Source organism: Thamnophis elegans, chromosome 2 (genome assembly GCF_009769535.1).
Source record: "Thamnophis elegans isolate rThaEle1 chromosome 2, rThaEle1.pri, whole genome shotgun sequence".
NCBI lineage: Eukaryota > Metazoa > Chordata > Lepidosauria > Squamata > Colubridae > Thamnophis > Thamnophis elegans.
The window spans coordinates 120,110,935-120,128,755 of NC_045542.1; the positions used below are offsets into that span (position 1 = coordinate 120,110,935).

Genomic DNA, 17,821 nt, shown 5'->3' on the forward strand with positions numbered 1-17,821 from the left:
GTCGTCCGAGAGAGGGCGCTGCAGAGACAGGCGAGGGAATGCATTCCCATCAGCGACAGGCTAGAGCGACCCGTGCAGCCGCGGTGCCGTCCAGCCTCCTTCTCCCTGCGGTCGACGATCCATTCTAACAAGAGGGATAGATTCTTGGGGAGAATCCTTGCCCGACTCTCTGTAGAAACAACCGAGTTTAAACAAACCCGAACACGCGTCCATAAGCGACGGGAAGGAAGTTCTACGGGGTTGAGAAGAGAGCACCCTTTCCCGTTGCCGTTGCGTTCGGGTGGGCTCGTTCTTCCTCCTCGGCCCCCTCCCCGGATCAGACGAAAGCCTCAAAGAGTGAAGGCGGGAAATATATGTCGTCGTCCCCCACACACACACACACAACCTGTCTTTAAAAACGTGCGGCTGTTGCCCGATTGTGGAGGGATAGAGAGAGGGAGTGGGATCTAAACCGCACGCTTGGTCGGATCGGGTCTCACCACCGAGGGGCTGAGAGGTGGAATGGAGCGTGGGATGCGATCGCTGGTTTCTGCTCCGTCTATGAAGCAGAAAGCGAGAAGGAAGAAGTGGGAGGGAGGGTGGCGACGAGGATGCCGTGGTGGTCAGATTTAACAGATTAACAGAATTGGAAGGGACCTTATAGGTCATCTAGTCCAACCCCTCACCTCAAGCAGGAGACCCTACACCATTTCTTACAAATGGCAGCCCAATAAAATGTCTCAAGTAACGAAGCTCCCACAACTTCCGAAGGCAACGCCCATTCCACTGGTTGATTGTTCTCAAGTGTCAGAAAGTTCGGTCGCCGGATTTTGCCCAAGGCAAGCGCCCGACCTCGCAGGTCGGATCGCCCAGAGATTCTGGGGTATCGTCCTCCCCTCTGAGTAACCCCCTCCCCGTCCCCCGTCCCGCTGCCTCGGAGTGAAGGAGCCAAAAGAAAGCCCGGTATGGTGGCACCTAAGGCAGCTTTGCCCCGGAATGCACTCTCGCTAGGCGGGTGGGCGGTGGAGGACGGGGAGACGAAAGAACCAGCCCAAGATAAGAGATTCCCGGGGTGGAATCGGGAGCTCAGGCCCCTTGAGGCCGATTGACAGTGCCTGGTGTTTTTGACCCAAAAGGTCCGCGGTGGAGGAGAAGCAGCAGCACCAGCAGCGATTTTGGCGCCTGCTCGCTGCACGGCTGCCTTTGGCAATCCCGCGCGACTTTCGCCGAGTCTCCGGAGGGGCGAGCCGGGGGAGAGAGGGGGGGATGTCTCCCCCTCTCTCTAAGCCCGCCAGTGGGGCTTGAGCTACTTGGCGGCGATGGACGGCCGGGACTGACACGCAGCGAGAGAGCGCGGCGGCTTGGGAAACGCGACCCCTTGGGGAAAAGGAAGGGGGAGCTTAAAGAGAAATGACAGGGCGAAAACCCGCAGTCCCAGAACCATCCGAATAAATTACGAGGGCTTGGAGTTTTGTTTTCTTTTTCCTGCCAAAGGTTGAGTGGGCACCAGACATGTAAAATAGCCTTAATTACTGTTTTCGGCCTCACGTCGGTGGCGAAGATGGATTTCCTAGACGGAGTCACGCAACATAAAAGCTTAACGCTGATCGTGTTCCTGGAGTATATTATTTTTGCCCATCTTGGAGCAGGTAAGCAGAAATAAGCAGAAAAGGCGTTTAAACTGCAGATGCTTCAGAGGAGTCTCTTTTCGTTAAAAAGTCTGCATTCAGCCCTCATTTTGATCTGCAGATTTTACAAACTGTTGGAATTTACTTATGATAATAGCTCTTGTCCTCATTTTAAAACCAGAAAAGCCAGTCAGGAATTTCCTGTTCTTACAATTTAATGTAAAGTGTCAGGGAAGAATGTTTAGTTTTGCCTAATTTTGGGGGGGGGGGGGGGATACATGATGCCAATGCCAGTTTGGATGTTAAGATTTCCTATTCTGCAAATGAGTTTTACCTTATTTCATGCATTGAATATGAATGTAATGTTGGGGTGGGTTATGTGTATGCAACTGCATGCTCAAAATTTCGGTACAGCAAAGCACCTGACACAAAGTTTAAGCGGAATAAGGCATGATAAGAACATAGAAGAATGGGATGGATGTACCAAACCTGAATCAACGTTGTTCACTTATGTGAAAGTGGCCCCTTGGTTTTTCAACAAAAATACCTTTAGAAAGACATTTAGAAGAACAATTTTATATTCTAAAAACTATCCCCAGCATAAAAATTAGAGAGGGAGTTTGAGGCAAAGCCTTCTGTGTTTAGACAGCCCCCTAGTGTCTCTGAAGCATAAGGCTTCATTTCTTGAGACAAAAAATTCCCCTTAGAAGACACTAATTTAGAAGGCTTAAGAAGACATTGTTCGGCCCTGGATTACCTAACAATTAAGTTAATCAACATTGCCTATGTTCATACAACATGCTAAGCCGCAAATTATGGTTTACAAGGCATAATAGCTGGATTCACATATTGCATCAAGCCAAACCAAACAAGTGAATCTATGGTTTAGCAACTGACTGGCAAAGTCTTTTCCAGATTTTGCATAGGAATCTTTCCCTAGTGTAGCTTACAACATTGGGGCTGAATGGGAGGCTGCCTGCATGGAAAACATGTACCTAAGCAAACCATCATATAGAAAACCCATTCCATTTCTCTGCTGGCTGGCAGCAGTTTTGATAACAGATTTTTCCAAACTTACCAGTAATGCTATCCATTGAAACTGAGGTGGGTGAGAACCAAAGATAGGTCATGTCCATAGACACAGAACCTTTCCCCCCTGCAATCTGCCCATGTGTGTGCTTTCATTGAGCTGAGGGTTGCCTTCAGCCATTCCCAATGATGTAACACATCATCCAGTGACATGTTCCTTGTAGAACTCCATCAGTGGTGGAGCCAGTTCGCACCTATTCGGGAGAACCAGTTGTTAACTTTCTAAGCAGTTCAGAGAACCGATTGTTGGAAGAAATCTCCTTTTGTTTTTCCCCACTTTACAGGGCTAATCCTGTAAGGAAGGCAGGAAGGAAACATTCTGGTCATGTTCCTAGCATAATCTTTATTGCCCTGCTTACAGAAACTGCTTCTCCGGTTAACCCTTATTACATTGCAACAGCTAAGGCGAAGCGGCCATCGACCTGAGTGATGTTGAGTTGGCCACACTCATCCAATCAAATGACCACTGAGCCCCACCTACCCAGGTGGTCATTAGGGCAGAGAACCAGTTGTTAAATTATTTGAATCCCACTCCTGAACTCCATCCTGCAACATTCTTCCTGTTTGGGAAGGGATGGGCAGCTGGATACCTAAATCAGCAACTTTTTTCCGGCCTTAGGGGTGGTCGTGGAATGACCACAATGGCCCAAGGGCTTCCACGTGGCCAAAGTGGAAGCATGCAAGATTGCTATACTTTTGCAGAAAAACAACAACAACCCAACAACTCTAAACTTCTGATCCCTTGAGATTACAAGAAAACCGTTTTGTAAGGTCAGATTGTTGAGGAATGCTATGGAGGCTGATCAGCACTGCTGGGTATTTTTGCTGCCATCTGGCAGAGCAAAACCCCTTCTCAGGATAAATCTTCACGTAATAATAGCTGGATAGTGCCACAGATTTCAGACCAGGATTTTCTGGCTCTGTTGTAAAAAAAAAAAAAAAAAAAAGTCCAAGTACAATGTACTAGTTCCTTTGAATGGCAGCCAAAGATCTGTCACCCCAGAAAGCCATAGAGCCTGCCTAATGATTCAAATATGATTTGCTAAGATTCCCTACTAATCAAATAATAATGAAAGCATTGAAAAAATGGCTGGAGGGAACTGTTGACTCTCAGATCCAAAGGACTACATAAGCATCCGAAAGGCTACATAGCACACTGCAAATATGTAGTATGCAAGTTCCATTTCAGTTCAACAGTTTAATCCAGGTTTGTGTCTTGCTCTTTGTTCTTTCCAGCATGATAGCTCTCAATAAGATTCAATAAAGATTTTGGTCCAATAGCTATAGAAAATTATAGTCTCTGGCTATCCCTTACATTTGTTCAATAAAACAACAGATATCTGGTATAATGCAGTATGGACATTACTGCTATAGAAAAAAAAAACTTTAGCTTGATAAAGTTTTGATAATATTTAGCTTGATTTCTCACAGGCATGACAGAATTAAGATGTTGTTGCTTCTTTTTTTAAATCCCTCTTCCTGTTGCCAATCCAGATGTTCACAAATTCTTATTTGTTAAAGCATTGCAAAATGCCAAGCAAGGAAAGAAGAATCTTGTTTTGTCTCTGCCCTATCTATGTTCAGCTATCCCACACCGATATGGAAAACCGGAAGGCTCTCATTGGCTGTATGTAGCTTTATTGTTTGGCATGACTAAGAACCCCACGGACCTGACTTCCCATTTTGTGGTGGGAAGCAAATTAAATGTTTGATCGTTTGGCTTTTGCTTTGGAGGTCTTGTAAAATCATCTTGTGATGAATTGCAACATACAGCTGACTCAAGAAGGCCTGGCATCTAAGGTAGGAAGGAGAGAATCTGCCATTGACTCTTTCCTTTCTCCTTCTCCCTCTTGGTACCCGATTCTGAGGTGTCGTAAAAGCAAAATATTGTGGATGAAGGGGCAATGGAGGCAGACCATGTTTTGACAGCACAGGTGCCCCTTGCCTCATTCAAGGTCCTCTTGGAGCAAAGGTCAGTGTTTAGTCTGCATGCATCCCAGACAGCTTCTGCAAAAATAAAGCAGACCTCCTTCTCCTTGATGCCTTCAGTCTGAAGCATCCTTAAGAATTGTTCATGTGGCCCATCAATCTTACTTGGTAATGCTGAATGGTTTGGAAAAAGCAGGAAGCCCAAGTTATATTGACCCATGCTATTAGTTTGCAATCTCTCCCTATCATCTCATAACAAAGACTGGGACTCTTGCTAGATATCTACATGATATGCAGATAAGATTTCCAACTTGTATTTCTTTTACTAAAACACCACCACTCCTCACTATTTTACATTGCTCAAAAGTTCAGAATAACCTACATGGGTTTTTGTATGAAGGAAACTCAAGCTCTGTTCGGGTCTGTAATTCAAAACAAATTTGTGGACACAGGAGTCCTTACTGGTGTGTGTGTGTGTGTGTGTGTGTGTGTGTGTGTGTGTGTGTGGTGGGATTTAATTTTTTTTACTAGTGGTTCTGTGGGCATGACTTTGTGGGTGTGGTGTGGCTTTGTGGGTGTGGCTTTGTGGCATGGCGGGGGAAGGATACTGCAAAATCCCCATTCCCTCCCCACCCCACTAACCTGCTTTCCAGTTCCATTCTCCTGTTCAGGGCAACAAAAGAAGATCAGCTGGGAGGCAGTGGGAGCGGGGCCAGCCTATTTGCCGATTCTCCAAACTACTCAAAATTTCCGCTACCGGTTCTTCAGAACTGGTCAGAACTGGCTGAATACCATCTCTGGTGTGTGTGTGTGTGTGTGTGTTTCACCAGATACTCAGACTTGTACAATAAGAACAAAATGACAAGTGGATCCCACTATCCCATTCCTGCAAAAATCATGCAAAATTGAGCTCTTCTAATTTGTTTAACAGCAAATATAAAGAGAGGATTGCAGGAGTACGGAAGGGGCTCTTTGCTAGACAAAGCTGGTGGACAGTTTTAATCCTGGGCTAAAATTTAGGGAGATAGATTTCTGTGGGGTCTCTGCTGGCCCCACTAACATCATCTATTAGCTGGATTTATATACAGAACAATGTTATGGTATTTTGAATGAAGCTGTGGATGACTGGTTTCTATATAATGCTAATGCTAAGCCATAAACTGCATTCAGTGGAGCTCCACATCATTCTGATCCTGAAAATTATTGCTGAAATTATTATTGCTTTAATAGAAAGGACATTTTTCTCTTCCTAATGTTTTCCTACAAGTGCAGGGTAGAATGGACAGCACATGATGTTTCTAAATATGATGTGTGTGTTTGTGATGCTTAATATGCTATGTAAATCCGTGCTTAACTTTTCATGGGATTCTGTTTCCTGCTCTCACTAATTTTCAGTTGGAGAACTTGGTTTGTTTATTTGTTGATAATAGAGAGGAATACTAATACTAAAGCACTGATGGTTTGCTTGACAGAGGTTGATTATATTCAGTTGGGTGGTATTAATGGGGCCCCAGTATAACATTGCAACTTTTCACAGAAAGCTAAGTCACATTGCTGTCTCAGGGTAGTCAAAATAGTTTAGTTACAGTGATTTATATTCTCCCTCCCATCCCAATTAGGAACACAGAAGGGGGCCAATGAGATATATGAAAAGTTCTGCTGAAAACCAAAGGGTAAATTAGATTGCAGCAGAGAGTGTGATTTAATCAGAGTACATAAGAAAATAAGCAAAGCAGTGCAGGTTCAGGCCAACAATTTTGTTTTCTGTAAAGCTCTGCCAATAGGAAGCTCATAGATAGGACATGAGGGCATAATTGTCCCTCATGTTTTCCCACCAACATTGCTACACAATAAAAAACCCCATCACGATGAGAAGCCCCTGATAACCTTATTCTCTAGGAAGTTTTCCAGTCCCCTTTTATTACAAGTGCTTTTATACCATTTCAATTTTAAAAAAACCGAAGCTGCTTACATAAGTGGTGTGCCGTTAACCAAACCCTACATAAAATCTAATTAACATAATGAAGGAAATAATAATAAATTTGACCATTTCATGAAGAGCAACACCCCTCTACTTCCTAAGTACATACATCTTCCACATCTCAATCCTGAATACTTCTGTACATAATAAAAAGTTTTCACTCATTTTCTAAACACTAACAAGTGCTGCTTATTTCTGAGGAGAGCCAGTTCTACAGGGGAAAAGCTCCATAAAATTATGCTTACCTCTGTTGGGGTGTGTGTGTGTTTAGTTGCCAAATTTTATGTATGGCACATCCAGGACAAGCAGTTTCTACTTGAATAAGTGGACCTGGAGTTCTCTGTACCCCAAGCAGCTCTAATTATGTTGAATGTTGAATGTTTATTTTATTTATATGCCGCCCTTTTCCCCCGAAGGGGACTCAGGGCGGCTCACAACTCAAACCAGGGAAGGGGTGATACAGACAAAATTAAAAACGACACAAAACAATGCAATTATACACAGGGATTGAAATTCCATACAAGCAGCTTTGAAGTATCACATTTATTTTCTCAAACATTCATCTTATTTATTTATTATTTATTTATTAGACTTATATACCGCTTCATAGGGATTTCAGCCCTCTCTAAGCGGTTTACAGATTTTTAGCAAATTGAGTCAGCATATCGTCCCCACAGTCTGGGTCCTCATTTCACCCACCTCGGAAGGATGGAAGGCTGAGTCAACCTTGAGCCGGTGAGATTTGAACCGCTGAACTGCAGATAACAGTCAGCTGAAGTGGCCTGCAGTACTGCACCCTAACCACTGCGCCACTTCGGCTCTTATCTTCAGTGGATAAGAATTAAAAAAAATTGGCATTCTAGCTATATGTCACATCTGTCTCTGTTCTTCTCCCAATCCAGATCTGTGTCATTGTGGTTCTACATTGTTCCATGCTTCTTCCCACCCTGCACTGTTTCCCTGACTGGCAATTCCAGCTTTATCTCTGGAAGCTTTCCAGAAGAGACTGGACTGCCATCTGCCAGAAATGGTGTAGGGTCTCCTGCTTGGGCGGGGGGTTGGACTAGATGACCTACAAGGTCCCTTCCAACTCTGTTAATCTGTTAATCGTAATCTGCCCACCTCTCACCTTGCATTCTAGATGGACAAGAGAGTGAGTGCAGCCTTTCCATTTGCCTGACATTTTTTTCTCCTTTACAAAAACTGGTTTACACACAGTACCTATCATACCTACAATACCTTCATATTCTACCCACTTTTGCTTCTGATGTGGTTCCCTTTAGGTTATTCTTTTAAATTTTAAATTAACTTCAGTGCATTGATACAGTTGCAATATATTAAATTCCAAATAGCAAAGACAGAACAATTTAAGAAGCACATCTAAAACACAACAGTACTCATAAGTGGGCTTACTTTTTAATATGAATGTTATTGCTTTTAAGAGTAATAACAAAGAAAAAAGATACAAAGCAAAAGTATAGACATAATAGAAAATGCATAACAGGTGCTTAAAAAGTAAAAAAAAAGATAACAGGAAAAAAGCAAAATATAGCGTACACTACATATTGTAACATTATTAATTATATACAGAATTATACACTTACCATTCTGTATATAATTAATGCAAACATTCTGCAAGTACACACACACACACACAAAGAGTTTTGGTACACTTATATAACTATCATGCTTTTTTAAACCTACTGTATTTTGTATAAATGAATCCCATATTTCATTATATTTATCCATACAAAGTCAACCTCTAGGCAATTCGCTTATAAGGAGCAAGCAAAATCAAGCTTTCAATCCATTAAGTAAATGGGGACATATGTATATTTATCTTTCTAATGTTGCAATATCAGTCTTTTAGTTGCAGCAGTAGTTCAGAGAAACCATTTATATTGTCCAGTTATCAAGTTCCATTACTAGATATATAATTCAAGAGAATACTATCCTCTGAAATGTTTAACTTTGTGCGGTCATGCCTATATGCAGTGGCACATGGTTAGAATGCAGTATTGCAGGCTAACTCACTGCTCACTGCCAGCAGTTCGATTCTGACCTGCTCAAGGTTGATCCATCCTTCCGAAGTCGGTAAAATGAGGAGCCAGATTGTTGGGGAAAACATGCTGACTCTGTAAACCACTCACATAGTGCTGTAAAGCATTATGTAGTGATATATAAGTCTAAGTACTATTGCTATTGCGGTATATAGTCGAACAGTTTCTCCGAAATCTAACAAGTGTAGAACATTATAAAGGCAGGATTTTTAAAACAACGCCCAAGTTGTAAATCTACAGTGCAAACCCAACTGGAGTCAGCTGGAAGATTTTAGAAATTTAAAACACATTAACAGTAGAAATTCTCATGAGAATCAACACAAAAGAGCACAGACCATACAATAATAGTCAGGCCACCCTTTTTTAAAAGTATACCATTTTCTTACATGACAATAGCATCTTCTGAAGAAATGTACTTAACAAGGGGAAAAAAACCTACAAAACTACATGGTTTTTCACTGAAGAAAAATCAAGTGTTGCAAAGTACACTTGATGACTGCTGAAAAATTGTAGGGCCCTACACCAATGATGATTGCATACATCTTTCTTCTGAATGCACATATCAGCAGTTGAATTCCGTATAAACATTTCAGTTTCTTTTCCAATTTGTTTGAGTTCTACATATGATTTCAAAAAGGATAACAAATCACCTATTGACTAGTTAACACTTTGATGTCCATTGGAATTGTCTGTTTCAGCCATCACCCATGGAAGAGGTTACCCAGTTTTGCTTTTCCAGCTGTGTGACTCACCCTCAATGGAGCCATTCTTTAATCAAGCCACCTCCAGCAAGGAGCCACCCCTCTGAACAGCCCTCTGGGGACTGTGGAATAAATACATAAATAGCCAAGGAGCAGGGATTATTGAACAAGCCATCAATCAAGAGCCAAATTCTCAATGACATGCAGCACCTGGGGCCCAGAGAAGAAAAATGCACTACAATCTTGATTGTTTATGCTTTCTATGAATTATTCAAAGAGGCTCATTTGGTATTCAGGCTAGGTCCCAAGTTGCTTCTGTCCCTTCATCCATACTGCCCCATGACTGTGACCCCACATTTCAGGGAATAAGTGAGTGATGGATGGGCTGCCTGATTGGGAAGCCAAGCAATCACATTGATTTTTTTTCCAATGTGAGCCTCTTAACCCCATCATTTGAACCAACCCTTCCCCCACAACCAACTTTTCCCTGTGTTCATTTGCCTTATGTTCTACTGCTGTTCTTAACCACACTGTTGACTTTTTTTTTTGGTCCTGTCCTGTGTCTTTAAGTCAGTTTTCAATTCCTGGTGATGCTTGGACTAACTGCAAGGACAAAACCTTGCAGATTTCTGGAATACCTTTGTTCAGAAGTCATGTGCCTCTTGCCTTCTTGAGTGACTGGTTCAGGGTCACCCAACTGGCTTTTCACGGCTAAGTGAAAGAGACCTGAATTCAGAGTTTCCTGATTTCTAGCCTGGTGCCTTAACTAAGCCATACTGACTCTGACTCTGTTCTACAAGGTAAAAAGCTAGGAAATTTAAGAGAGGGGGAAGATTTACTGATCTCATCTATAAGAACTGAAAAAAAGTTGGCTTGCTTGCTGGCTGGTTTGCTGGTTTTAAGAGGTGAAACATGTACTATTATACTTTTCACTTCCGTTCATAATTTTCCTTCATAATTTTCATCCCCATTCATCTCCCTGATCATTCGTATTAATACGTAGGCAGGTTCCCTTGTGAAACAAAGTTGGTGCAAAGGTTTCTGTTGGGTTAGAACCTTATGCATATGGAACGCATCTTACTCACCCCTAGCTTTACACCTTAAGTCAGAGGATCACAAAGAAGATTTCCATTTGCACAAGCCAAAGTATGCTCTTCTCCATTTACATTTCCCCACAGCCTTTTAAGGTGCGTCTTTAATGTTTTCTCAAGAAATCTTCTGTATATTATAATATTCTCATTGATTTTTGGAAATGCATAGATTTAAATCAGAGATCTTTGGTGCTCTCTGTGCTTTGTTGTTTTCTTGCAGACATTTCATTGCCCAAACCAGGTAACTAACATCAGTGCTAGTCTAAGGTAGTCTAGTCTAGCACTGTTTAGTCTAATCACTAGCACTGATGACGTTCCCTAGTTTGGGTAATGAAATGTCTGCAAGAAAACAACCAAGCTCAGAGAACATCAAGGGTCCCTTATTTTGAACCTGAACTACAAATATTCTCCTTTATTGGAATCAGTAATGTATCCTAATTTGCTACCTCTCTCTCTCCATTCCTCCATATAAGGAATAAGAAACACCATAGAACTGACTATTGTTTCATGTTCAACACAATGTAACAGAAGTAATGTGAATTGAAATCAACATATTGCTGCCAATTTTGATTGGCCCCCGGGTTAAACATTTTACTGCATCTCCCTCTCTCTCTCCCCCCCCTCTCTCCCTCCCTCCCTCCCCCCCTCTCTCTCACACACACACTTGCAGAAACTAAAGGAAAAAGATCACAGATTCGGTTCATTATATAGAGGTAGAGAGACAGAGAGATAGATAAAAAAATCAAATCTGTGGTTTGCATTTTTTCCCCCTTTAATTCATAGGTGTCAAACTCGTGCCATCATGTTGATGTCACGTGACATTTCATGATGTTTTTTCCTTCACAGAGCTGGGGTGGGCATGGCCTGCGTGTGACGCATCTGACCCATGGGCCCCTAGTATCACACCCCTGCTTTGGTTCTTTCCTTTCCAAGATGGAAAGACAAAGGACCCAAGCCCTGCTCAGCCCAGCAACAGTGACTGGAATCAGCCCCAGAAGAAGAAGAATCAATACAAAACACATCCTCCACTCCCAATCTCCAGAGCCAGCCCAAACCATGGCCGATGCTATTGAACACCTCTAAAAGATTCAGGAGGGCAGGGTGGATTCATCCCCTTCACCCCAGGTCATCCACAAGCAGAACCAATGCTATCTCGATGCTGGAACATGACATGAATTCTTACTGAAAAGGATCCAGATAATTCACTTCCTCCAGGATCCTCCAAAGCCAAGTACTGGCACCCGATTAGCACTTTATTACCCGCTTCTCTAAAGTTGTTGTTCACACCTTGCAGATTTTTACATTTGCTTTATTCTGTTACCTCCATTATTTCTCCTCATTAACTCTTATTAGATATCTTCACTGATTTCGCATCATATACCATGCTTCCAGTGGTGGGTTTCAAATTTTTTTAGAACCTCTTCTGTAGGTGTGGCCTGCTTTGTGGGAGTGGCTTGCTGGCCATGTGACCGGGTGGGAGTGGCTTGTCAGCCATGTGACTGGTAGGCGTGGCCAACTTGTAAAATGTGGTGAAACTCACAACAACGTTCTTGCTTAGCAACCAAAATGTTGGCTCAGAAACGCTGTCATTTGAAGCATGCAAGTCTTAAAGCTGTCAAGTTACAAGACCCTTGCACCCCTAACCCTTTAGAAAAAAAAAACCCAAGGGTATTCAAACTTGACAGCTTTAAGACTTGTGGACGTCAACTCCCAGAATTCCTCCTCTCGCTCTTCATCTTGATGATGTGCGGATGAGCAGGGGGGGAGGGAGCTGGAACCAGTTCTAAACGGCACTGTAGATTTGTGGAACCTCTTCTATAGAAAAGGTTAGAACTGGCAGGAACCCACCCCTGCCTGCTTCTAAAATAAAGGATTTAAAAGTTAGTATTTTCAAAAATCCAAACTCAACCAACCACTCTCTTTAATAGCCACCCATCAATATGAAAGATAGAAAGGAAGGCAGGATAGGGAGCCATGAAATAATAGGACCTTAAGTGTTCAGGAAGCATTTGGGGAAGCAGGTGGAACAGTGCAGTGCAATGAATTGGTTTGTTATCTCTCCTCTTCTTGCAGGTTCAATGAAGCCACGAGCTTTCCGTTGTGATGGGCATTCCTGCAATCCTGCAGTGGGAAATCTAGCAACAGGCAGGATACCGACTACACTTACCACATGTGGACAGAACAGCACAGAACTCTACTGTTTTTATCCAGAGCACAACCTGCACCACGGCTCCTGTGGAATGCCCAAGTGTACCAAATGCAATGCTAACCAGCCGAACAACTCTCACCATCCTGATGAGATGACTGATGACTTCTTCTTGCATCCTGGTTCCTGGTGGCAGTCCGCCCAAGGGGTGCACAGAGAAGAAATCAGGCTGGATCTGGAAACGGAGTTCTATCTGACCCATGTCATCGTAGTCTTCAAGTCACCCCGCCCAGCAGCCATGGTACTGGAGAGGTCCCAGGACTATGGGCAGACCTGGAGACCTTACAAATATTTTGCTGTCAATTGCACAGCTACATTTGGGCTTCCAGATGATAACAGTGAAGAGGGATCTCTTTGTACTTCCAGGTATTCTGATGCGGTTCCTTGCACCAGAGGAGAGGTAAGCTATGGTAATTGAAAAAGGATATACTTTTCAAAAGCTACCTTGATCTTCAAGGTAAAGGTTCCCCTCGTACATATGTGCTAGTCATTCCCGACTTTAGGGGGCGGTGCTCAACTACGTTTCAAAACCAAAGAGCCAGTGCTGTCCAAAGATGTCTCCGTGGTCATGTGGCTGGCATGACTAAATGCCAAAGGGGCACAGAATACTGTTACCTTCCCAACAAAGGTGGTTCCTATTTTTCTACTTGCATTTTTACATGCTTTCGAACTGCTAGGTTTGCAGAAGCTGGGACAAATAACGGTAGCTCACTCCGTTACGCAGCACTAGGGAATCAAACCGCCGAACTGCCGACCTCTTTCTGATTGACAAACTCAGCATCTTAGCCACTGAGCCACTGTGTCACTTTACTTTAATCTTATGCTTAGTAAAATTAGAGAGTCCTTCTAAAGGAATTGCCCCTGGATTATTAGTCATTCACACAACTGTTAACATGTATTCTGTTTTATTGAGGATGGCCCTCATTTGAAAGATTTTGAGAGGATAATTCTCTGTTTGAAAGCATGCCAATCAGTCCAAGCATTTGAAGTTGCCTGTCAACAGCACCTGGACAGCAGATTTGGGTAGGCAGTGAAGTCACATTAGTCAAAAAATGCTGAGCCAAAATTCTCTTCTAAACTTCCTGAAAATATTGCCAAGGAAATAAGAAAATTTAAATTCTATATATTATTTTTATGTGAAAGGAGTTGAACCAAGCTTCTTTGTTTGTAATGGATTGTGAACAATCTGAGTGTAGTTCTTGTTCCACATACTGCTGGAGCCTAGCATGTAGGATTTTGAGCATAACTTTGCTAGCATGTGAAATGAGTGCAGTGATGCGATAGTTTGAACATTCTTTGGCATTGCCCTTCTTTGGAATTGGAATGTAAACTGACCTTTTCCAATCCTGTGGCCACTGTTGAGTTTTCCAAATTTTCTGGCAAATTGAGCGTAGCACTTTTACTGCATCGTCTTGTAAGGTTTTGAATAACTCATCTGGAATACTGTCCCTTCCACTTAGCTTTGTTGTTGCTCAGATTTCCTAAGGCCCATTTGACTTCACATTCTAGGATGTCTGGCTCGAGGTCGGTGACCATACCATCATGGTTATCAGGGACGTTAAGCTGGTTCTTGTATAGTTCTTCCGTGTAAATTTGCCACCTCTTCTTAATCTCTTCTGCCTCTGTTAGGTCCCTGCCATTTTGGTTCTTTAACATGTCCATCTTTACATGAAACGTTCCCTTCATATCTCCAATTTTCTTGAAGAGATCTCTGGTCTCCCTATTCTATTGCTTTCTTCTATTTCTTTGCACTGTTCATTTAAGAAGGCATTCTTATCTCTTCTGCATTCAACTGGGTGTATCTTTCTCTTTCTCCCTTGCCTTTTGCTTCCCTTCTTTCCTCAGTTATTTGTAAAGCTTCCTCAGACAGTCTTCTTGCTTCTTGCTTTCTTGCCTTTCTTTTTCTTTGGGTTGGTTTTAGTTGCTACCTCTTGTACAATGTTGTGAACCTCTGTCCATAGATCTTCAGGCATTCTGTCTATCAGATCTAATTCATTAAATCTATTTGTTACACCTACTGTATATTCATCAGGGATATGATTTAGTTCATACCTAAGTGGCCTAGTGCTTTTCCCTACTTTCTTCAATTTAAGCCTAAATTTTGTGATGAGAAGCTCATGATCTGAGCCCCCGTTGGCTCCAGGTCTTGTTTTTACTGACTTTGGCTGCAGAGCACATAATCAATCTGATTTCTGTGTTGACTGTCTGGTGATGTCTATGTGTAGACTCATCTCTTGGGTTGTTTGCTATAACCATCATATTCTTTTGACAAATTTCTACCAGCCTGTGCCCTGCTTCATTTTGTACTCCAAGGCCAAACTTGCCTGTTATTCCAATTATCTTTTGGTTTCCTACTTTAGCATTCCAATCCCCCATGATGATAAAGACATCATTTTCTGGTGTTAATTCTAGAAGGTGTTGTAGGGCTTCATAGAACTGATCAATTTCATCCTCTTCAGCACCAGTGGTTGGGGCATAGACTTGGACTACTGTGATGTTGAATGGTTTGCCTTGATTTGAATTGAGATCATTTTGTCATTTTGGGGGTTGTATCCCAGTACTGCTTTTCCTATTCTTTTATTGACAATGAAGGCTACTCTATTTTTTCTAAGGGATTCTTGCCCACAGTAGTATACCTGATGGTTATCTGAATTAAATTCACCCATATCTGTCCATTTTAGTTTGCTGATTCCTAAGATGTCAATGTTTAGTCTTGTCATCTCTTGTTTGACCATGTCCAGCTTGCCTTGATTCATCGATCTTACATTCCAGTTTCCTATGGAGTATAGATCTTTACAGCATCAGAGTTTCCTTTCACCCCCAGATACATCCACAGAGTGTCCTTTTGGCTTTGACCCAGTCGCTTCATTTTTTCTGGCACTACTAGTACTCACCCTCTGCTCTTCCCAGTAGCATATTGGACACCTTCCAATCTGAGGGGCTCATCTTCCAGTGTCATATCTTTTTGCCTTTTGGTATTGTCCATGGGGTTTTCATGGCAAAGATACCGGAGTGGGTTGCCATTTCCTTCTCCAGTGGATCACATTTTGTCAGAGCTCTCTGCTATGACCTGCCCATCTTGGGTGGCCCTGCACGGCATAGCTCATAGCTTCGTTGAGCTATGCAAGCCCCTTCATCACAACAACCATAATCTATGCCAAGCATGACCTTAGTAGTTGAAGAAGAAAGGAGTCATCATGAAACATAACTATAGGGTACCGTATTGGGAAATAAAGACACTGTGCTTGTCAACTGGAAAGCTAACAGTCCAGGTTCGAAACCTGAGTGCCACATAACAGGGTGAGCTCCCATTACTTTCGCCAGCTCCTGCCAATCTAGCAGTTGAAAAGCATGCAAATGAAAGTAGATAAATACAGTAGGTACCACTTTGGTGGGAAGGTAACAGTGTTCCATATTTTCATGCTGACCACTTGATGATGGAAAGTCTTCAGGCTCCCTCGACTGAAAATCGGAGATGAGCACTGCCCCTTGAGTCGGTCACAACATAACCTTTATCTTATGATATGAAAAATGCGAGAAATTACATCATAATGCAGTTTGTAGAGGATGGTTTTCCCAGGACATCTAATACAGCAAATACTGCTGGTGGATGGTGGTGCTGATAAAAACTATCATATTTAACTTCTGAAGTTTGCTTCATTTTTGCTAGTATATTGATATAATACAAGCCATCCTCTTAACTTCACCTACATTGAACAGAAGTTATGATCAAAAGCAGAAACTTATGTTAAGGTACTGATGCATTCAGCTTAAGGTCCCAAATGGGACAGAAATAGTTATAGAAATGAAGTTTCCTTTTTCATCCTGTCCACCTGTACAATCAAGGGATCTGGGAAATTGGAAGCACATTTTTTAATAAAGCGGAGCATGCGGAAATGATGATAAGAGTCTGTTTGGAAGGAGGATCTTGGAGCAATGAAAACCAGCTCATTACAACTTTCTACTTTAATGTCACTGGAGCTATATGTCAAACTACTCTTCTAACAAAGAGTACAAACACTTGCTTGTTTCCTTGCTTGTTTATTTACACTTCCATTAGAATGTAGAAAAAGTTAAACTATCAAAAGGCTATTCATTTTAGACAAGAGCCTGTGTGACAGATGACACCAATGAAGTGTGCTAGAATGAGCCCATTACTGGAATTCACTAGGAAAAGAAGAATTGTGTCTGCTTGAATAAGATAACCTGTTGCTATGGAAGCATGTTAAACATGCCTTGCTTGGCAGACTAGTTTAAGCTCTACAGTTCAAGCCTGCCCAACCTGGGAGGAGGAGGAGGGGATAGTTAAAATAAAATGCAACCAAATATGTTTTTGGAATGTTTGAAATATATTTCAAAACAGAAAGAGGATCAGATCTATTCTGTTCATCTTGTTCCTGAACTGGTAAACATGATTCTGATATAAATTGTCCTTGGAAAAATTCCCAAATTTAAGACTGGCAACACCTAATTTGGACTAGCTTTTTAAAATGGCGTCATTAAAAATTGTCTAGAAGTTGCATTCTTCTCCCAGCATCAAAGCCACAGTGAGAGACTTCTGTCAAAACTAAATGTGGACTCCCCTAGATCTATAATTGCATGGATGTAAACATACACCTTTTCCTGCAGCTCGGCAGAAGGAGCTACAACAGGGTTAAGTCACAGCCTGATTGATCCAGAGACTGAGGGCATTTTCTTAAAGTCACCATCCTTCTCTATTGGCTCCCAGTTTCCTCTCAGTCTCCTGGTCCAAGCACTGATTTTTGGCTTCTTGAGATATTAATAATTGCTCTTTTAATTCGATTAATTGGATACTCTAAATTTCTAAATTATCGGACTGCCGGCCATCGAGTCTGCTAGTCAGTCTCATAAGGAGGCAAGGCTCCCGGTCCTTGCCTCTGGGCCAAAGGGGCTTGTCCGACTCCTGGGCATGCAGGGGTGACGAGCTCTCATTCGCAGCCAAGATTCCTAGAGGCTTTAAGGCGACGAGCTAGGCAAGACGACGGAACGCGAGCCGTGTCGCCGGGATTATCCCAAACGCGCCCTAAAGCCGCTGCATAACACCTTGCCGCGGCAGAGGAAATTGGGCGCGTCATTCTAGCCTCGCCGAACGGGACTCCTAAGAGGCCTGTGCAGCAGCACGGCCACGTGGCCAAA

General features: G+C 42.5%; 1 protein-coding gene across 1 annotated transcript in view; it reads left to right on the plus strand.

The window, feature by feature from the left end:
• Window positions 1–1,123: 1,123 nt before the first annotated feature.
• Window positions 1,124–17,821, plus strand: part of LOC116502742 (netrin-4-like) — a 98,430-nt gene continuing 81,732 nt past the window's right edge. The window contains exons 1-2 of the mRNA XM_032208648.1: window positions 1,124–1,628; window positions 12,532–13,064. Of these exons, the coding sequence (XP_032064539.1) occupies window positions 1,541–1,628; window positions 12,532–13,064 (621 nt within the window). The 5' untranslated portion in view covers window positions 1,124–1,540. The remainder of the gene's footprint in view (window positions 1,629–12,531; window positions 13,065–17,821) is intronic.